This window comes from Delphinus delphis, chromosome 19, assembly GCF_949987515.2.
Source record: "Delphinus delphis chromosome 19, mDelDel1.2, whole genome shotgun sequence".
NCBI lineage: Eukaryota > Metazoa > Chordata > Mammalia > Artiodactyla > Delphinidae > Delphinus > Delphinus delphis.
Genome location: NC_082701.1, coordinates 44,601,331 through 44,618,831, shown reverse-complemented (window position 1 = coordinate 44,618,831; position 17,501 = coordinate 44,601,331). Strand labels below are relative to the sequence as shown.

General features: G+C 35.3%; 1 protein-coding gene and 1 pseudogene across 4 annotated transcripts in view; both read right to left on the bottom strand.

Annotated features, from left to right (window-relative positions):
• TAOK1 (TAO kinase 1) overlaps positions 1–17,501 on the bottom strand; it is a 149,256-nt gene that overhangs the window by 36,572 nt on the left and 95,183 nt on the right. For all 4 annotated transcript variants that reach the window (XM_059997041.1, XM_059997039.1, XM_059997042.1 and 1 more), the window contains 4 exons: positions 8,913–9,006; positions 7,286–7,367; positions 4,656–4,823; positions 2,572–2,775 (listed from right to left, as the gene is read on the bottom strand). In XM_059997041.1, the coding sequence (XP_059853024.1) occupies positions 2,572–2,775; positions 4,656–4,823; positions 7,286–7,367; positions 8,913–9,006 (548 nt within the window). The remainder of the gene's footprint in view (positions 1–2,571; positions 2,776–4,655; positions 4,824–7,285; positions 7,368–8,912; positions 9,007–17,501) is intronic.
• LOC132414304 (lysine-rich coiled-coil protein 1-like) lies at positions 15,803–17,383 on the bottom strand (annotated as a pseudogene).

The following is a 17,501-nucleotide window of genomic DNA, read 5'->3' as shown; positions in this document are numbered from 1 at the left end:
TTGATCTGTTGAGGAACACCTGGATTGGTTCCACCTTTTAGCTATTGTTCCTAATAACTTTCTAGGTAACACTAAGCTGTGAAGTTTAAAAGGAAGCATTCCTATTAACTGCTAAAAGGAGTTATCTGATCTTCAAATATTTTCAAGAAAATTCAAAATGTTGCATTTGAAAGTATGAAGACTAATGTACTAAACACCAGTATTTCCTAAACGCAGAATTTATACTTTTCTTTAATTACACTATATCTTAAAGATGTAAACATTATGGATAACGCAAAAGTCACTTTTGGTCACCACCCATCCTAACCCATTCTCCCACTCTTCAAAGGCAACTGTTATATTATAATGAATTTCATTAGTAAACCTACTAGTTTTTTTTTAATCTACTATTTTTAAATACTTTATTTTCCATCTAAGTAACTTCAAATAATACATTATACATAGTATTTCTGTATTTTTTCTTCTAAGATTTTTAAAAATATTCTTTTTGTATTCTCAAAACATTAGTTTCCCAAATGCAGACATTACATTGGGAATTAACAAGCCTACTGCCATTCTAAAATAAGTTACCTAAAATTGTTCAAAACTTCTGAAACAGCAAAGAAAATAAAAGAAAAAACTCGAAGGGGATTAGGAACCAAGATGGCGAAGTAGAAGGACGCGCTCTCACTCCCTCTTGCGAGAACACCAGAATCACAACTAGCTGCTGGACAATCATCGACAGGAAGACACAGGAACCCACCAAAAAAGACACCCCACATCCAAAGAAGAAGCCACAATGAGACGGTAGGAGGGGCACAATCACAGTAAAATCAAATGTCATAACTGCTGGGTGGGTGACTCACAGACTGGAGAACACTTTTACCACAGGAGTCCACCCACTCGAGGGAAGGTTCTGAGCCCCACGTCAGGTTCCCAACCTGGGGGTCTGGCAACGGGAGGAGGAATTCCTCGAGAATCAGACTTTGAAGCCTAGTGGGATTTGACTGCAGGACTTCGACAGGACTGGGGGAAACAGAGACTCCACTCTTGCTGGAGGAATCAGACTTCCTGACTTCAGACTATACTACAAAGCTACAGTAATCAAGACAATATGGTCCTGGCACAAAAACAGAAACATAGATCAATGGAACAAGATAGAAAGCCCAGAGATAAACCCATGCACTTACGGTCAACTAATCTATGACAAAGGAGGCAAGGATATACAATGGAGAAAAGACAGTCTCTTCAATAAGTGGTGCTGGGAAAACTGCACAGCTACATGTAAAAGAATGAAATTAGAACACTACCTAACACCATACACAAAAATAAACTCAAAATGGATTAGTGACCTAAATGTAAGACCGGACACTATAAAACTCTTAGAGGAAAACATAGAAAGAACACTCTTTTACATAAATCACAGCAAGATCTTTTTTGATCCACCTCCTAGAGTAATGGAAATAAAAACAAAAATAAACAAATGGGACCTAATGAAACTTAAAAGCTTTTGCACAGCAAAGGAGACTATAAACAAGACGAAAAGACAACCCTCAGAATGGGAGAAAATATTTGCAAACAAATCAATGGACAAAGGATTAATTTCCAAAATATATAAACAGCTCATGCAGCTGAATATTAAAGAAACAAACAATCCAATCCAAAAATGGGCAGAAGACCTAAACAGACATTTCTCCAAAGAAGACATACAGATGGCGAAGAAGAACATGAAAAGCTGCTCAACATCACTAATTATTAGAGAAATGCAAATCAAAACTACAATGAGGTATCACCTCACACCAATTAGAATGGGCATCATCAGAAAATCTACAAACAACAAATGCTGGAGAGGGTGTGGAGAAAAGGGAACACTCTTGCACTGTTGGTGGTAATGTAAATTGATACAGGCACCATGGAGAACAGTATGCAGGTTCCTTAAAAAAACTAAAAATATATTACCATATGATCCAGCAATCCCACTACTGGGCATATACCCAGAGAAAACCATAATTCAAAAAGACACATGCACCCCAACGTTCATTGCAGCACTATTTACAATAGCCAGGTCATGGAAGCAACCTAAATGCACATCGACAGACAAATGGATAAAGAAGATGTGGTACATATATACAATGGAATATTACTCAGCCATAAAAAGGAACGATATTCGGTCATTTGTTGAGACGAGGATGGATCTAGAGACTGTCATACAGAGTGAAGTAAGTCAGAAAGAGAAAAACAAATATTGTATATTAACACATGTATGTGGAACCTAGAAAAATGGTACAGATGAATCGGTTTGCAGGGCAGAAGTTGAGACACAGATGTAGAGAACAAACGTGTGGACACCAAGGAGGGAAAGCCGTGGGGGGGGGGTGGGGATGGTGGTGTGCTGAATTGGGCGATTGGAATTGACATGTATACACTGATGTGTATAAAACTGATGACTAATAAGAACCTGCTGTATAAAAAAATAAATAAAATAAAATACAAAAATCCAGAAAAAAAAAAAAAACTCCTCTTAAACTAATCAGATGAAGAAAATTATTTACCAAAGTTGAAATTTTTTTTCACTGAAATCCAAATACTCACAGGTTTTAAATGGATGACAGAACTATTAGACATCACTGTGTGGTCTCCCTCCATCATGTCTAGCTCACTCTTGTCATCCGAGGCATCTGGAAGACTGTTAACACTACTGCTTTGGCTACTGGCACTGATGGACATACTGGGAATAGACTGATTACTTCCAACACTATTCACTGTTCCTGTCCGTCCAACACCATGATCTTGTTCCTAAGGAAAAAGAGCATTAGGTTCAAATATCTGTATCTCTTCCGATTTCTTGAACATAAGCACCAAGCACACTGCTTGGCACACAGTCTTTAGAAAGTCAGAGGTGTATCATGAGACATTTCCTTTATTTGGTGAGACCAGGAAGTTAACCAACTGCTAACAGAAAAATAAACAAATAAAAATGACCAACAGGTAAATAACAAAAACCAAACCAACTGTGTGAAAAAGGCAGTTTATCAGTTTTGGGTTATTTCCAAAGTACAGCATTTTCTCTAAATTGTTTGACACTTTTTGAAATTCATTTTTACCACACATCTCATGGGTTATATAGAGAGATTCTGCTCATTTCTCAATGATTCCCATCGTTAAAAGAAGCTTTACTATGTATGCCAATGTGCACTATGAAGGGACTGGATTTAAAGAACACAAAACCCTTTTTTCCCACCTGGGATCTTACACGGGAATTCCGTGTCGGTCCAGTGGTTAGGATTCTGCGCTTCCAAGAAACAAAAGACAAGCCCTAACCTTTAAAAAAAAAAGTCCTAGAAACAACTCCTTTTAGTTGTTATTTTTTTGTTGAAGCCTTTTGAAGTGTATTTTTCTTTCTTATTTAAAATACAGTCTCTAGCCTATCCTTCTACCACCAAATAATTTAATTCCTATTTTTCTGTAAATTAAAAATTATGTATTACATATATATTTAATCACAATCACAAGAATGTTTTTGTGAAGTAACCAGGCAAGCCATGGTATCTGGGTACCAACATTACAATAGTCTTACCATACCAAAATTCTATAAGATATGCAGAATTTAATAAATATGGACACATGGTATATATAGAGGAACTTTTCTTATGTCTCTAGCCTAACAGAGATGCTGTTATAGATTAAACTACATGAGAATCTTATTAATTTCACAACTTTACTTTACCACAACTTTGTTTCATATATCTAGAATAACCCAAAACAATTTTCAAAAGACTATCAAAAGAACTAAAAAATAAAACAAAAATACCCAAAACTGTAGGTTAATAAAATCTTGCATTTTATAGTTCATTAATTACGTAGCACTATTAAAAATAAAAGTAATTAACTGCTGCTCCTAGTTTCAGAATGCAAAGTGATCTCTCTCACTGGAAAACAGAAAAAACAAATCAAAGCTCTGGAATTCTGACAGAAGCAAAGAAGAAAACTGAAAATATTTACAGTAAAAAAGATAGCTTTATATGTATATTTCCATGTGAGAAAGTTCTGTAACATATCCATTGCAAATTTATATTTCCATTCTCCCTAAAAGGCAACAGGGAAAGAACTTGACCTTAAGAGTGACAGCTATTTGAATTTGAACCCATATGGCTCTACCTACAGTGAGTTAACCACTGACCCTTACTTTTACTCATTTGTAAAATGAGTATTTTAGAACTGCGTAGATGGAATCAAAGTATGCAGAACTGAAAAGAAGTGTCCCTGGAAGAATGCTTGGTAACTTTCTAATGACTTGTGAGTGAGTACTGTCAACTTCCAGAGTCTATAGTTTCAAATACTTTCAAAAGCATGTCCCACACAACTGGACAAGCAGGCAAAAAAAAGGGTTCAGTGTCCAAGATATTTGAGAGGGACCAGATTAAACAAAGTTGAACCAGTTTCTTTAATACAAGACTTCTCAGAGCTTTACTATGTATGCCAATGTGCACTATGAAGGGACTGGATTTAAAGAACACAAAACCCTTTTTTCCCACCTGGGATCTTACAGGACCAGTGTTAAGAAAACACAACCTGAGAACCACTGATGTAAGAGATTCGTGATGTAAAAGACAAGTTGCATAAGTAAAGAAGCCAATGAAGAGAGCTCAATATTTGCATCATTTCTAAATTATTACCTCTTCTTCTTCCTGTGCTTCTACTGCTGGTCCATTATGTGCCTCCTGGAAAAGGAGTTTCTTCATCTTTCGATACTGCAGATTGTCCAGCTCCCTTACTGCATCCTTTGTCCTCTGAATAAGATCTATTAACACCGTTTCAGGGCGCTCCCGAAGAACAAACATGTGCTGGATAAGAGAATGTAAAAGTCAAGTTGAAATCTATATATTTTTCAGTTAGTACAAATGTACCCCTTCTTAGACCCTAGAGATACTATCCTGAATAATCATGATAGATAACGCATATAATCTATAGCTATTTAATTCTATTACATTTCTGACATCTTATATTTATGAAACTGTCATTTACATATATTCACTCTCTGCCTACGTAACTACCCCCGTACATTTTATAAAAACTTTGCACATCATACTTTTGTTGGTCAACTGAAAATGCAGAGTTGAAATGATAAAAGGGTTTAATTAAACACTAAGAGGTAAGTCCAGTTAGAGCCCTAAACAAAGGCTAAATAAAGGTTTACATATTCTTGTAACTGTTGATTTCACAGAAAAGGCACGTCAGTTCTGAGTTTTATTAGGTTTCAACAGAAATGCATTTACTGATGGTGAATTATGTAATATAAACCTGGATATTATGGTTTTCTTTGTATGTTGCATAAACAATACTCTTCATAAAACACTAGCAGTTGATTAAAAGCCATTATATTATTAGTGATTTTTACCATTAACATTTAATAAAGCTTAACGTTATCAAATAAAGTAGAAAGAACAATTCCAACTTTAGAATATCACTGCTACATTTTGATACCTTTCTTTTCAGGAATTTTCTATGTATAGACTTTTGTTTTGTAGATACAGTTAGTATATAGATTGCAGAAAGATACCTTCTGTCCTTGAGTTCATGAGATACCCTTGAATTTCTGTAACACTTTTACGTCCTTTGTTAGCCAAATTTATTTCTTCTCTATGCAGAGTCCTAACTATATCATATTTGATTCTACTTTCACTATCATAAGTATTGTTATTTCAAACTCATAAACATGATGCCTACAGAATATTTCATCAAATCTTTATGCCATAATTATTTAACCATTACCCTAATTCTGGACAGTTTATTTCCAACTTTTAATTCTGAGATAAATAGCTTCATATGTAAAAAACACCTTTTTTCTATTAATTTTTTTCTTTATGATGGATTGTGAAAGAAATGTCATTAGGCCAAAGGGAAAGAAGCACTTGATAGCTACTTCCTATCGTTTCCAATAAGGCTGTGCCAATACATACTATGGACCAGGTAAATGAATACTATATACAGACTTGGGACCTAATCACCAAATACCAAATACCTAGGCCTGGTGGGTTGGGTTATACCCAAAGAGCTTCTTTCACCTATATTAGACAAGTGTAAGAAGCAAATCACATTCTTCCTTTTTCCTAAGCCTTAGCTTGGTATGTACCACTATTTACAATATTCAGTCTTCTTACCCAAAAATAATATATTTAGAAATATTTCTAAGTTTGACAGTTTTCTACATATAGATCTTGCTTATTTTTCACTAATATAATTCCTAGCTTTACTAAATCTTTTGTTGCTATTGTGAGTACCAATTTATTCAAGCTTTCATTTCTGACGGTATGAGTGCGCTTACTGCCTAAAATTCCCCAAGCATTACTGAAACTTTATACTGCTCTTCTACATGCTAAAGTTGCAAATAATACTATTGAATATATATAAGATCCTTTCAATTTCTTTGTATCTTTAATTGATGTGCGTTGGTGAAAATAAACTGAATCCCTCTGAAATTCTAAAACATTCATATAAAAATAGGCTACTTAAATTTTAGAGTGAAAAATCAACAAGATTTCTTAGGGTCACAAAGAGAATCAAATCTACTTACTATTGCTTTATGTAGATGTTTTAAGAACTATATTAAGTTCAACAATACTATTACTGCTATTAATAAGACAGTCAACTGCCAAATGAAATAAAATTTTTGAGAACAGGAAGCATATATCAATCATTTATTTAAATTAGGCAATGAAAGTTAGTGAAAACTGAATAGAATTTACATGATTTAAAAAATATTTTCATTGCTAAGTTAGAAAAATGTATTTCCAAAAAGGATAAATGATATCCATTTTAACAGTTTCTTTTAAAATCTCTTTCCTCCCACAATATTTTTGTAAATATATTACATGTCATTTCTTTCTTTCATATTATTTTAATACAGGACAGAAAAATACATAAAGTATGGTAGATATAAAAATTAGATCCAAAGTTAAACTATGCTTTACCAACTTCGAAATATGATATTGTTCCACATGAATTAAAATTTGTAATTATAACTCATGAATATATTATTGCACATATAAAAATTTAGCCATTTGGTACTATTTTGGATATTTAACTATATCCAAAATAACTATCCAGACACAGTAAAAACAATCAATTTTCAAAAAATAAATGAAAAAATTTAGCATCTGAGTCTCAAGAGGGAACAGTATACAAAATTAGCATTTTAATTAAAAACTAGTAGAGAATACTTAATACTGATGCAGAATCAAAGAAAAATAAAACACATTCTTAAATAATTTCTTAGGGGTAGAAAACAGAGTATAATTGAACTGACCTTTAAAAGTTCCTCTGATGTAGGGCGATCTTGAGGGATTTTCTGGAGGCAAGAATCTACAAAGTTGCGAAAATAATCAGACCTATTGTAAAGGAAAGTATCAAGTGAACATATTGCTATTTCCTTTAAAAACATCCACAAAACAAGGCATGTGCCTACTGGTGGGAGGGGGGATGGAAAAGAAATGATAAAAAAAGGAGACACTATATACATTTCATATATATCTATGAAAAGTTATCTAAAGCAACCAATGAATCTTCACCATTTTCCGAAGATAAATTTGCACAGATTATTTTAAAATTCTGCTCCCACATTTAAAATATCATAACTCATTCTATATTGAGGGAAAATTAGAAAAGCCAATATTTTCCTTTTAGCATTCAAATCTAAGATAACTTTATTTTTTTTTTCCTTTCTATAAGCCACCTTTCTTTCTTCTTTGCCCCCTGGATCATCTTCTGTATAGAGTGATTCAGAATATCACTCCATTTGCTTTGAAGGGAGCATTTTGTATACCTAAGTATTTGATGTCCTAGAGCAAATGGATAAAACTTCCATTAAATCCAGAAAACCAATTGAGATATTTTTTTAAAACATCAGAAGTCTTAACACATTATTATTATATAGTGTTACTGATGAGAGTTCAATGAGTAAGCCAGTAATAATTTCTCCATCGATGTTTGTAATATTCAAAGAAGACCTTAAGTTCTTTACAAGCAAAAAGGAACTCTTTTTTGAATCCCCAACGTATCAATTGAACACAGTGTGAAGACAGTCTGTGTTCAATATATTTATTACTTATATGTACCATAATACTAAAGTCTGAGCCAAAAGATTCCTTCTATGTATATCTACAAAAGTACTAAGAACTATGAATGTGTGTTAATTAATCCTTAAAAAATAAAGTATTGCTAACTTATGCATCTACCTTTTTAAAAATATTTATTAAATATGCTACATATACCCCTGGAATTTTTCAAATGCTAGATACACCTGAGGAATTAATTTCCCAGTAAAATTTTCTGATAAAAATCCTCATTTTCTAAAACTGTCAATCAGTTCTCCATAAACTTTTTTACATGAATGAATGTAATTTTATCACAACAAGGAAGCACTAGAAGAAAAAAAACATTAAGCAGTCTGAATAACAAATGTCATAATAACAATTAGAATGATTCCAAAGTTATGAATTATCTGGTAATTCTGATAAATCAAACCATTTTACCTATGTCTTATACTATATAAATTATAAACCATTCTCCAACTGAACTTCACTACAGGTTGTGGCAATCTATATTTTAGTTATAAAATATTATGTTTAAATCATGCTATTTATTATATAATCAGGGTTATGTATGTTCCTAAAGTTCAAAAAACTAAATATAATTTTTTTGTGAAAAGCAAATACTTTTTGTTTCCATGTGGCATCATCTATCCTTTGTTTCTGAACTAAGTTATATATATGCTAAGAAAGCAGACATAATAAAGGATAAACATGATATAACCTATTTTAATATCTTTTCAGGTAATACATTTTACCTAATTGAAATGAAATCACTTTGATAACATTATGAAAAAGCATTTAATTTATACAATGTCGAGTAATATATCTCTTAGCAATACTCACCATTCATTAGACTGTAGTGTAGGGGATTCATTTTGGGCTATGTGATATAAGGCACTCATTGCATTCATATTAAATAAAGGAGGCTTCCTTTCCGCTGTAAAAGAAAGAAAACTTTCCTGTTAAAATATGTGCCTGTTATACAGGGACATACAAGTATTGTTAAAGTTTTTTTGTTTTTGTTTTTTTTTGAAATAATTTTAAACTTAGCAAAAAAAATTTCAAGTACAGTTCAAAGAACTTTTTCAAGTGAGTCAATGTACAGTAGATTGCTGGCATGATGCCCCACCCTTCCTAAATACTTTAGTGTATATTTCCTAAACATATTCTCATACTAAAAAACCATAACACAGCCATTAAACCGACCATTAATACTGATACATGACTATCATCTAAATCCTCAAACCCCATTCAAGTTTCAATCGAGTATCCCAATGATGTCCTCTGTAGCAAAAGCGTCCTTTGGTCATTTGCATCCTTCAAGGAAATTATCTATTTTATCTAACTTGTTAAATTTATTAACAAAGTTGTTCATAGTATTTCCTTATAATTCCTTCCTTCCTTCCTTCCTCCTTCCCTCCCTCCCTTCCTCCCTCCCTCCTTTCTTTTCTTTATTTTTTGGCTGCGTTGGGTCTTAGTTGCGTCACAGGGCCGGGGGGTGGGGGTGGGGTGGGGTGGGGTGTCTTCGTTAAAGCGTGAGGGATCTTTCATTGCCGCATGGGCTCTTCGTTGTGGTGTGCAGGCTTCTCTCTAGTTGTGGCATTTGTGCTTTCTCTCTCTAGTTGTGGTGTGCGGGGGCTCTGTAGTTTGTGGCACGCGGGCTCTCTCGTTGAGGTGTGCGAGCTCAGTAGTTGTCACGCATGGGTTTTAGTTGCCCCCACGGCATGTGGGATCATCGAACCTGCGTCCCCTGCACTGGAAGGTGGATTCTTTACCACTGGACCACCAGGGAAGTCCCTATAATTCTTTTAATACCTGTAAAATCTGTAGTGATGTCACCTCTTATTCCTGATATTGTGTCTTCTCTCTTCTTTTCCTGATCAATCTGGCTAGTGGTTTACCAATTTTATTAATTTTCTCAAACAACTAGCTTTTGGTTTCACTGATTTCTCTATTGCTTCTCTGCTTTCTATTTAACTGATTTCTGCTTTGATATTTTATTCTCTTTCTTCTGCTTATTTTGGGTTGAATTTCCTCTTCTTTTTCCAGTCTCTTAAGGTGAGCTGAAGTCATGACCTTGACAATTTTGAAGTATAAAAGACTCTTGAATATCCCTCAATTTGGGTTGGTCCTAATAATTAAATTTGGGCTATACAACTTTGGCAGGAATATCACAGAAGTAAATGTTATATTTTTCTAATTTATTCTATAAGATGATGTATGATTTCAAATGGTTTCATTATTGATGGTGTTCACTTTGATCACTTACGGTGGTGTCTACCAGGCTTCTTCACAGTAGTTTCTCTTTTTGTCTTTGTAATTAATAAGTATTTTGTGAGAAGGTACTTATATAAATATCCTGTTTTTCATAAAACTTTCATTTTATTCTTTATTATATGGAAGTAGACTTCTATTTATTTAATAAGTTATAACCTGCTATTATCATTTATTTTGATGTTCAAACTGCCTCACATTTGAGCATTAAGAACCTTTTTATGATGGCTTCTATTTTTTTCACGTGGCCCCATCACTCCTTGATCCTTCCTTGCTTTCTGGCACACTAAGATGTTCCAGGAGCATCTTGTACTTTCCCCACTCCAAGAAACTATGGCAACGGATGTACTCACTGCTACTGAGGTGTCACTGTTCTTAGATCCTCTCAGTGGATAGAGTTAGGGGATACATGCACATTAAATATCTATATTTGTTTATTGAAAACAATTGAGTTCACCATAATATCACAAATTCAACCCAATACCATAGTATTTATTCCAGCTTATCCTCTTCCCATGATTTGTAATACCCCTCTCTGACAATGAAAAACCTCACTCTCATTATCTTTAATATATTTTCTTATTTGATAAATTTCCCCTGTATGTAACCAGCTGATTTTTGTGTATGATATAAGATAGTGGTCCATTTTCTTTTCTTTTCGTTTTTTGGCCATGTCATGTGGCTTGCAGGATCTTATTTCCCCAACCAGGAAATTGAACCTGTGCCATGGCAGTGAAAGTGCTGAGTCCTAACCACTGGACCACCAGGGAATTCCTGATACTGGTCCATTTTCACTCTTTGCATGTGGTTTTCCAGTTTTCCCAATACCATTTACTGAAGAGACTGTCCTTTCCCCATAGTCTATACTTGACCTGTTGCTGTAAATTAATTAACCATATAGGCATGGGTTTATTTCTGGGCTCTCTATCCTGTTCCATTGATCTATGTGTTTGTCTTATGCCAATATCATACTGTTTTGATTACTAAAGTTTTCTAATACAGTTCAAAACAGAAGTATGATGCCTCCAGCTTTCTTCTTCTTTATCAAGATTGCTTTTGCTATTCAGCGTCTTCTGTGATTCCATACAAAGTTTAGGATTGTTAGTTTTATTTCTGTGAAAAATGCCATTGGAATTTTGATGGAGATGGCACTGAATCTGTAGACTGCTTTGGATAATATGGACATTTTAACAATATTTATTCTTCCAATCCATGAGCACAAAATATCTTCCCATTTATTTGTGTTCTTTTCAACTTCTTTCATAAAAGTCTTATAGTTTTCAGTTTACAGGTCTTTAACCTTCTCAGTTAAATTTATTCCTAGGTATTTTATTCTTTTTGATATGATTGTAAATGGGATTGTTCTCTTAATTTCTCTTTCTTATAGTTTGTTATTAGTGTACAGAAATACAACTGATTTTTGTATACTGATTTTGTACCCTGCAACTTGACTGAACTTGTTTATTAGTTCTAACAGTTTGCTGGTGGAATCTTCAGGGTTTTCTGTATATAATACCATGTCATCTTCAAATAGCGACAGTTTTACTTCTTCCTTTCTGATCTGGATGTCTTTTATTTCTTCTTCTTGCCTATCTGGACTTCCAATAAAAGTGGCAAGAGTGGGCATCCTTTTCTTTTGCTGATCTCAGAGGAAAATATCTTAGCTTTTCACTGTTGAGTATGATGTTAGCTTTGAGCTTGTCATATATGGTCTTTATTATGTTGAGGTATGTTTCCTCTATACCCACTTTGTTGTGAATTTTTATCATAAATGGATGCTGAATTCCGTCAAAAGCTTTTTCTGCATCTACTGAGATGATCATATGATTTTTATCCTTCATTTTGTTAAAGTGATGTACCACACTGATTGATTTGTGCATTTTGAACCATCCTTACATGCTTGGAATAAATACCACTTTATCATGGGGTATGATCCTTTTACTGTATTGTTGAATACTGTTTGTTACTACTTTGTTGAGGATTTTTGCATCTATGTTCATCAGGGATATTGGCGTGTAATTTTCTTTTCTTATAGTGTCCTTGTCTGGTTTTGGTATCAGAGTAATGCTGACCTTGTAAAATAAGTTTGGTAGTGTTTCCTCCTCTTCTGTTTTTTGGAAGAATTTGAGAATGACTGGTATTAATTCTTCTTTAAATGTTTGGTAAAATTCACCAGTGAAGCCATTGGGTCCTGGACTTCTGTTTGTTGGGAGGTTTTTGGTTACTGATTCAATCTCCTTACTAATAATCAGTCTGTTTAGATTTTCTGTTTCTTCATGATTCAGTATTGGTACATTGAATATTTCCAGGAATTTGTCCATTTCTGTTAGGTTGCTCAATTTGTTGATGTATAACTGTTCATAGTAGTTTCTTGTGATTCTTTAGTATTTCTGTGTTATCAGATATAATGTCTCCTTCATCTCTTATTTTATTTGAGTTCTCTTTCTTTTATGGAAAGTCTATCTAAAGATTTGTCTATTTTGTTTATCTTTTTAAAAAAAAACCCAGCTCTTAAGTTTCACTGTTCTTTTCTATTGTCTTTTTAGTCTCTGTTTCACTTATTTCTGCTCTGATCTTTATTTCCTTCCTTCTACTAACTTAGGACTTAGCTTGTTCTTTTTTTACTAATTCCTTGAGGTGGAAAGTTAGGTTGTTTATTTGAGATTGTTCTTATTTATTAAAGTAGGTATTTATCACTATGAGCTTCCCTGTTAGAACTGCCTTTTTTAATCATTTAAAAAAAATTTTATTGGAGTATAGTTAATTTACAATGTTGTGTTAGTTTGAAGTGTAGAGCAAAGTGAATTTGTTATACATATATGTATATCCACTCCCTTTCTCTCTCGTTTTTTTTTTTTTTAGATTCTTTTCCCATATAGACCATTGCAGAGTATTGAGTAGAGTTCCTTATGCTATACAGCAGGTTCTCATTAGTTATCTAGAACTGCTTTTGCTGCATCCCATGTTTCGCTGTTTTTTTTTTTTTGAAATCCCATTTATTACTTTGATTTTCCATTGTCCCTTAGTGGTTTTTTTGGGGGGCTGCATCGGGTCTTAGTTACAGCATGTGGGATCTTCATTGCAGTGCACGGGCTTCTCTCTAGTTGCAGTGGCGCGCGGGCTTCTCTCTAGTTGCGGTGTGCGAGTTTTCTCTCTCTAGTTGTGGTGCGTGGGCTCCAGAGTGTGTGGGCTCTGTAGATTGCAGCACATGGGCTCTTTCGTTGAGGCACGTGAGCTCAGTAGTTGTGGTGTGCGGGCTTAGTTGCCCCGAGGCATGTGGGACCTCAGTTCCCTGACCAGGGATCAAACCGGCGTCCCCTGCAACTGGAAGGAGGGTTCTTCACCACTGGACCACGAAGGAAGTCCCTGCTTAATCCCATATGTTTTAGTATGTTGTACTTCTATTTTCATTTGTCTTGAGATATTTTTTGATTTCTTCTTTGACCCACTGAGTGCTCAGTACCATCTTGTTTACTCTCCATATATCTGTGAATATTCCAGTTTTCTCCTTATAATTGATTTCAAGTTTCGTACGACTGTGGTTGGAAAGGAAGTTTGATGTGATGTTAATAATTAAAAAAAAAACTTAAAAAAAAAATTTTTTTGGCTGCGTTGGGTCTTCATTGCTGCGTGTGGGCTTTTCTCTCTAGTTGCGGTGAGCGGGGGCTACTCTTCATTGTGGTGTGCGGGCTTCTCACTGCGGTGGCTTCTCTTGTTGCAGAGCACAGGCTCTAGGCGTGCGGGCTTCAGCAGTTGTGGCACGTGGGCTCAGTAGTTGTGGCTCATGGGCTCTAGAGCACAGGCTCAGTAGTTGCGGCGCATGGGCTTAGTTGCTCCGCAGCATGTGGGATTTTCCTGCCCAGGGATCTTACCCACGTCCCCTGCATTGGAAAGTGGATTCTTTACCACTGGACCATCAGGGAAGTCCCAGGTATTTTCATTTGTCTTGAGATATTTTTCGATTTCTTCTTTGACCCATTGAGTGTTCAGTACTGTTTTGTTTAATCTCCATATATCTGTGAATGTTCCAGTTTTCTTCTTATAACTGATTTCAAGTTTCATACGATTGTGGTTGGGAAAGAAGTTTGATGTGATTTTAATCTTCTTAAATTTATTAAGACTTGTTTTGTGGCCTAACATAAGATCTATCCTGGAGAACGTTCCGTATGCGCTTAAGAAATACGTGTATTCTGTTGCTTTGAGATGAAATGTTCTGTGTGTGTCTGTTAAGTCCATTTGGTCTAATGTGTCATTTAAGGTCAATGTCACATATTGACTTTTTGCCTGTGATCTAGTCACTGATGAACATGGGGTATTAAAGTCCCCTACTATTATTGTATTGCTGTCGATTTCTCCCTTTAGGTCTGTTTATGTTGTTTTATATATTTAGGTGATCTTATGTTGGGTGCATAAATATTTACAAAAGGTATATTCTCTTGCTGAACTGACTTCTTTAATCATTATGTAATGCCTTTCTTTGTCTTTTATTACAGTCTTTTTTTTAAGTCTATTTTGTCTGACAAAACTATAGCTACCCTAGCTTTCTTTTGGTTTCCATTTATATGGAATATCTTTTTCCATTCCTCACTTTCAGTCTCTATGTGTCCTTATATCTGAAGTGACTCTCTTGTAGGCAACATACAGATGGGTTTTGTTTTTTTATCCATTTAGTCATTCCATTTCTTTTGATTGGAGAATTTAGTTCACTTACAATTAAAGTAATTATTGATAAATATATGTACTCATTGCCATTTTGTTAATCGGTTTCTGGCTGTTTCATAATTCCTTTGTTCCTTTCTTCTCCTCTCACTCTCTTCCTTTGTGAATTGATGACTATCTTTAGTGTTAAGTTTGGATTCCTTTCTCTATATCTTTTGTGTATCTACTAGAGGTTTTGCTTTGTGATTGATATGAAGCTTACAAAATATATAAAACAACATATTCATAATAGTCTATTTTAAGTTGATAACAACTTAAGTTTAAAAAAAGCTCTACACAGGGCTTCCCTGGTGGCGCAGTGGTTGAGAGTCCGCCTGCCGATGCAGGGGACGCGGGTTCGTGCCCTGCTCCGGGAAGATCCCACATGCCGCGGAGCGGCTGGGCCCATGAGCCATGGCTGCTGAGCCTGCGAGTCCGGAGCCTGTGCTCCGCGACGGGAGAGGCCACAACAGTGAGAGGCCCACGTACCGCAAAAAAAAAAAAAAAAAAAAAAAAGCTCTACATTTTTACTCCCCACCACCATGTTTTATCTTTTGTTTGTTGGTTTTGATTTATGTACTTTTTTGTAGAAATTAGAACTTTATTATATTATAAACATTTCCAGAATATAAACTCATTTTGTATCAAGACTTTTTGAAACGTTTAAAACTGTATGTAACTTAAGCTTATTATATAATGTATGTCATTTTCCACTTTCCAATCTAGAAAATAGACTGCAAGTTAGATCTAATGAAGAAAAAAAAATCAATGTAAGCTGCTTCACAGAGAAAACTAATGAATATAAAAACACCCACCCCAAACTAACACCCAATCAAGAAATAGATTCTATAAAGCCTATTAATCCTCCAATTTAAAATAAATGACCTCCCAAGGGAAAAATACTTCCACCATCATAGCAATTTGATGAATAAAAGCAGAGCCACCCTCATTAAGGGAAATTACATTATGTATAAGAAAAATGTAGTAATGATTTTAGGAGCAGAAAAGTAATTTCCATTTTGGAGAGCAAGCACACTAAATGTTTTCTGTTCACTTAGCCTTTGTACCTGTTCACATGAAAAGAGCGATATGAACATAAACATCATAAAACCAAGCTCCTTAACTATTTCTTCAGTTTAACCTCAGGAGAACCAATGCAAGAGCTTCAAAATCCAAGGGCAGACTGGTCCCAAAGCATCTCCTCTTCTGTCCTTTCTTTCCCTTGTTCCTTTTTCTCTTTTCTACGCTTATGTTCCTCTTTCTTAGAGGCTACACCTCAGCTTTTTTTCTCCTTTAGGTTCTTAAGCTTTTCTGTACTGACTCTGACTGTTTCCACCTCTGTTTCTTTGGATGCTCTTGTGTTTGTCTAAATCTATTTCCTCATAAGCTTTCTTCCTCTTATGCTTGGACCACTCCTCCTCTGGTTTTTCCTGGCCTTCCTCTGGGTATCTTTCTCTCTTCTGATGTATCTGTTTATAACTAGCTTGGCACTGTTTTCTGAGGAGAGGTGCCTGTAAACTCCAGATCGTACACTGTATGAGCCACAGTTTTACTCTTGTTGACTAAAGTTCAGGGATACTGGTTTTCCTGAGAAACAGTCCCTGGTGAATTGACAGTAGTTCAGGGAGTCCAGTCTCAGCCTGCTGTCATGAGCTGGTAGTCACTGAGGTAACCGCTTCTCCACTGCTTGTGAAATATTGCACGGTCTTCGGTAGGTCTGGACGGGTTCATAAGGGAGTCTTTGATCAAACATTCTACACCTGGGTCTAGAATTAACCTCTTATTTGTATCCACAGGTTTCCAAATAATCCTCTCTCACCTTTCTGAAACAAGTCTTTGGCTCTAAGCCTCTGGCTTTCTGCACTTTGATATAATCTTCAAGTTCATCTTGAAAAGAGTCAGATGTCTTCCTTGAATACTTCATTAGGTTGACAAAGGATTCTGCTTATCAGGTTGAGAACTTGGTGGAAAAATTTGATCATATTCACCCATTAATTGCTTCAGTTTTTTAGCACGAACTTTCCCCAAATAGTGAGACTGTGCAACAACTGAGGAGCTAAAAACCATGATGTAGAGATTAAAAAATCTATTTTTGTCCAATACTTCACTCCCATTCACCTCATAATGTGAAATCCATTGTGATTCAAATTATGGCACTATTCCTTATAAGCCTTTTATAAAAGGTATCTGTAAAAAGTTCATTCTTTGCTCATTCAATGTGGTATCTTCTCTGAGGCAGGGGTGGCCATCTACAACTACCATCTCCCTCTCCGCCAATGCCAGTTGGTGGATAGGCCAAGGTGGAGGAGGCGGAGAGGCAGGGACAACCGCTGCCTCTGCCGCCACCGAGCAAGCGTGGTGGGAGCAGGAGGTGGAGACCGGACTTCCTGAGAGGAAGTCGCCACCACCACCAGTGGCTGAATGGACAGCACCACCACAAGGCCGCCATAGCTGCAAGGT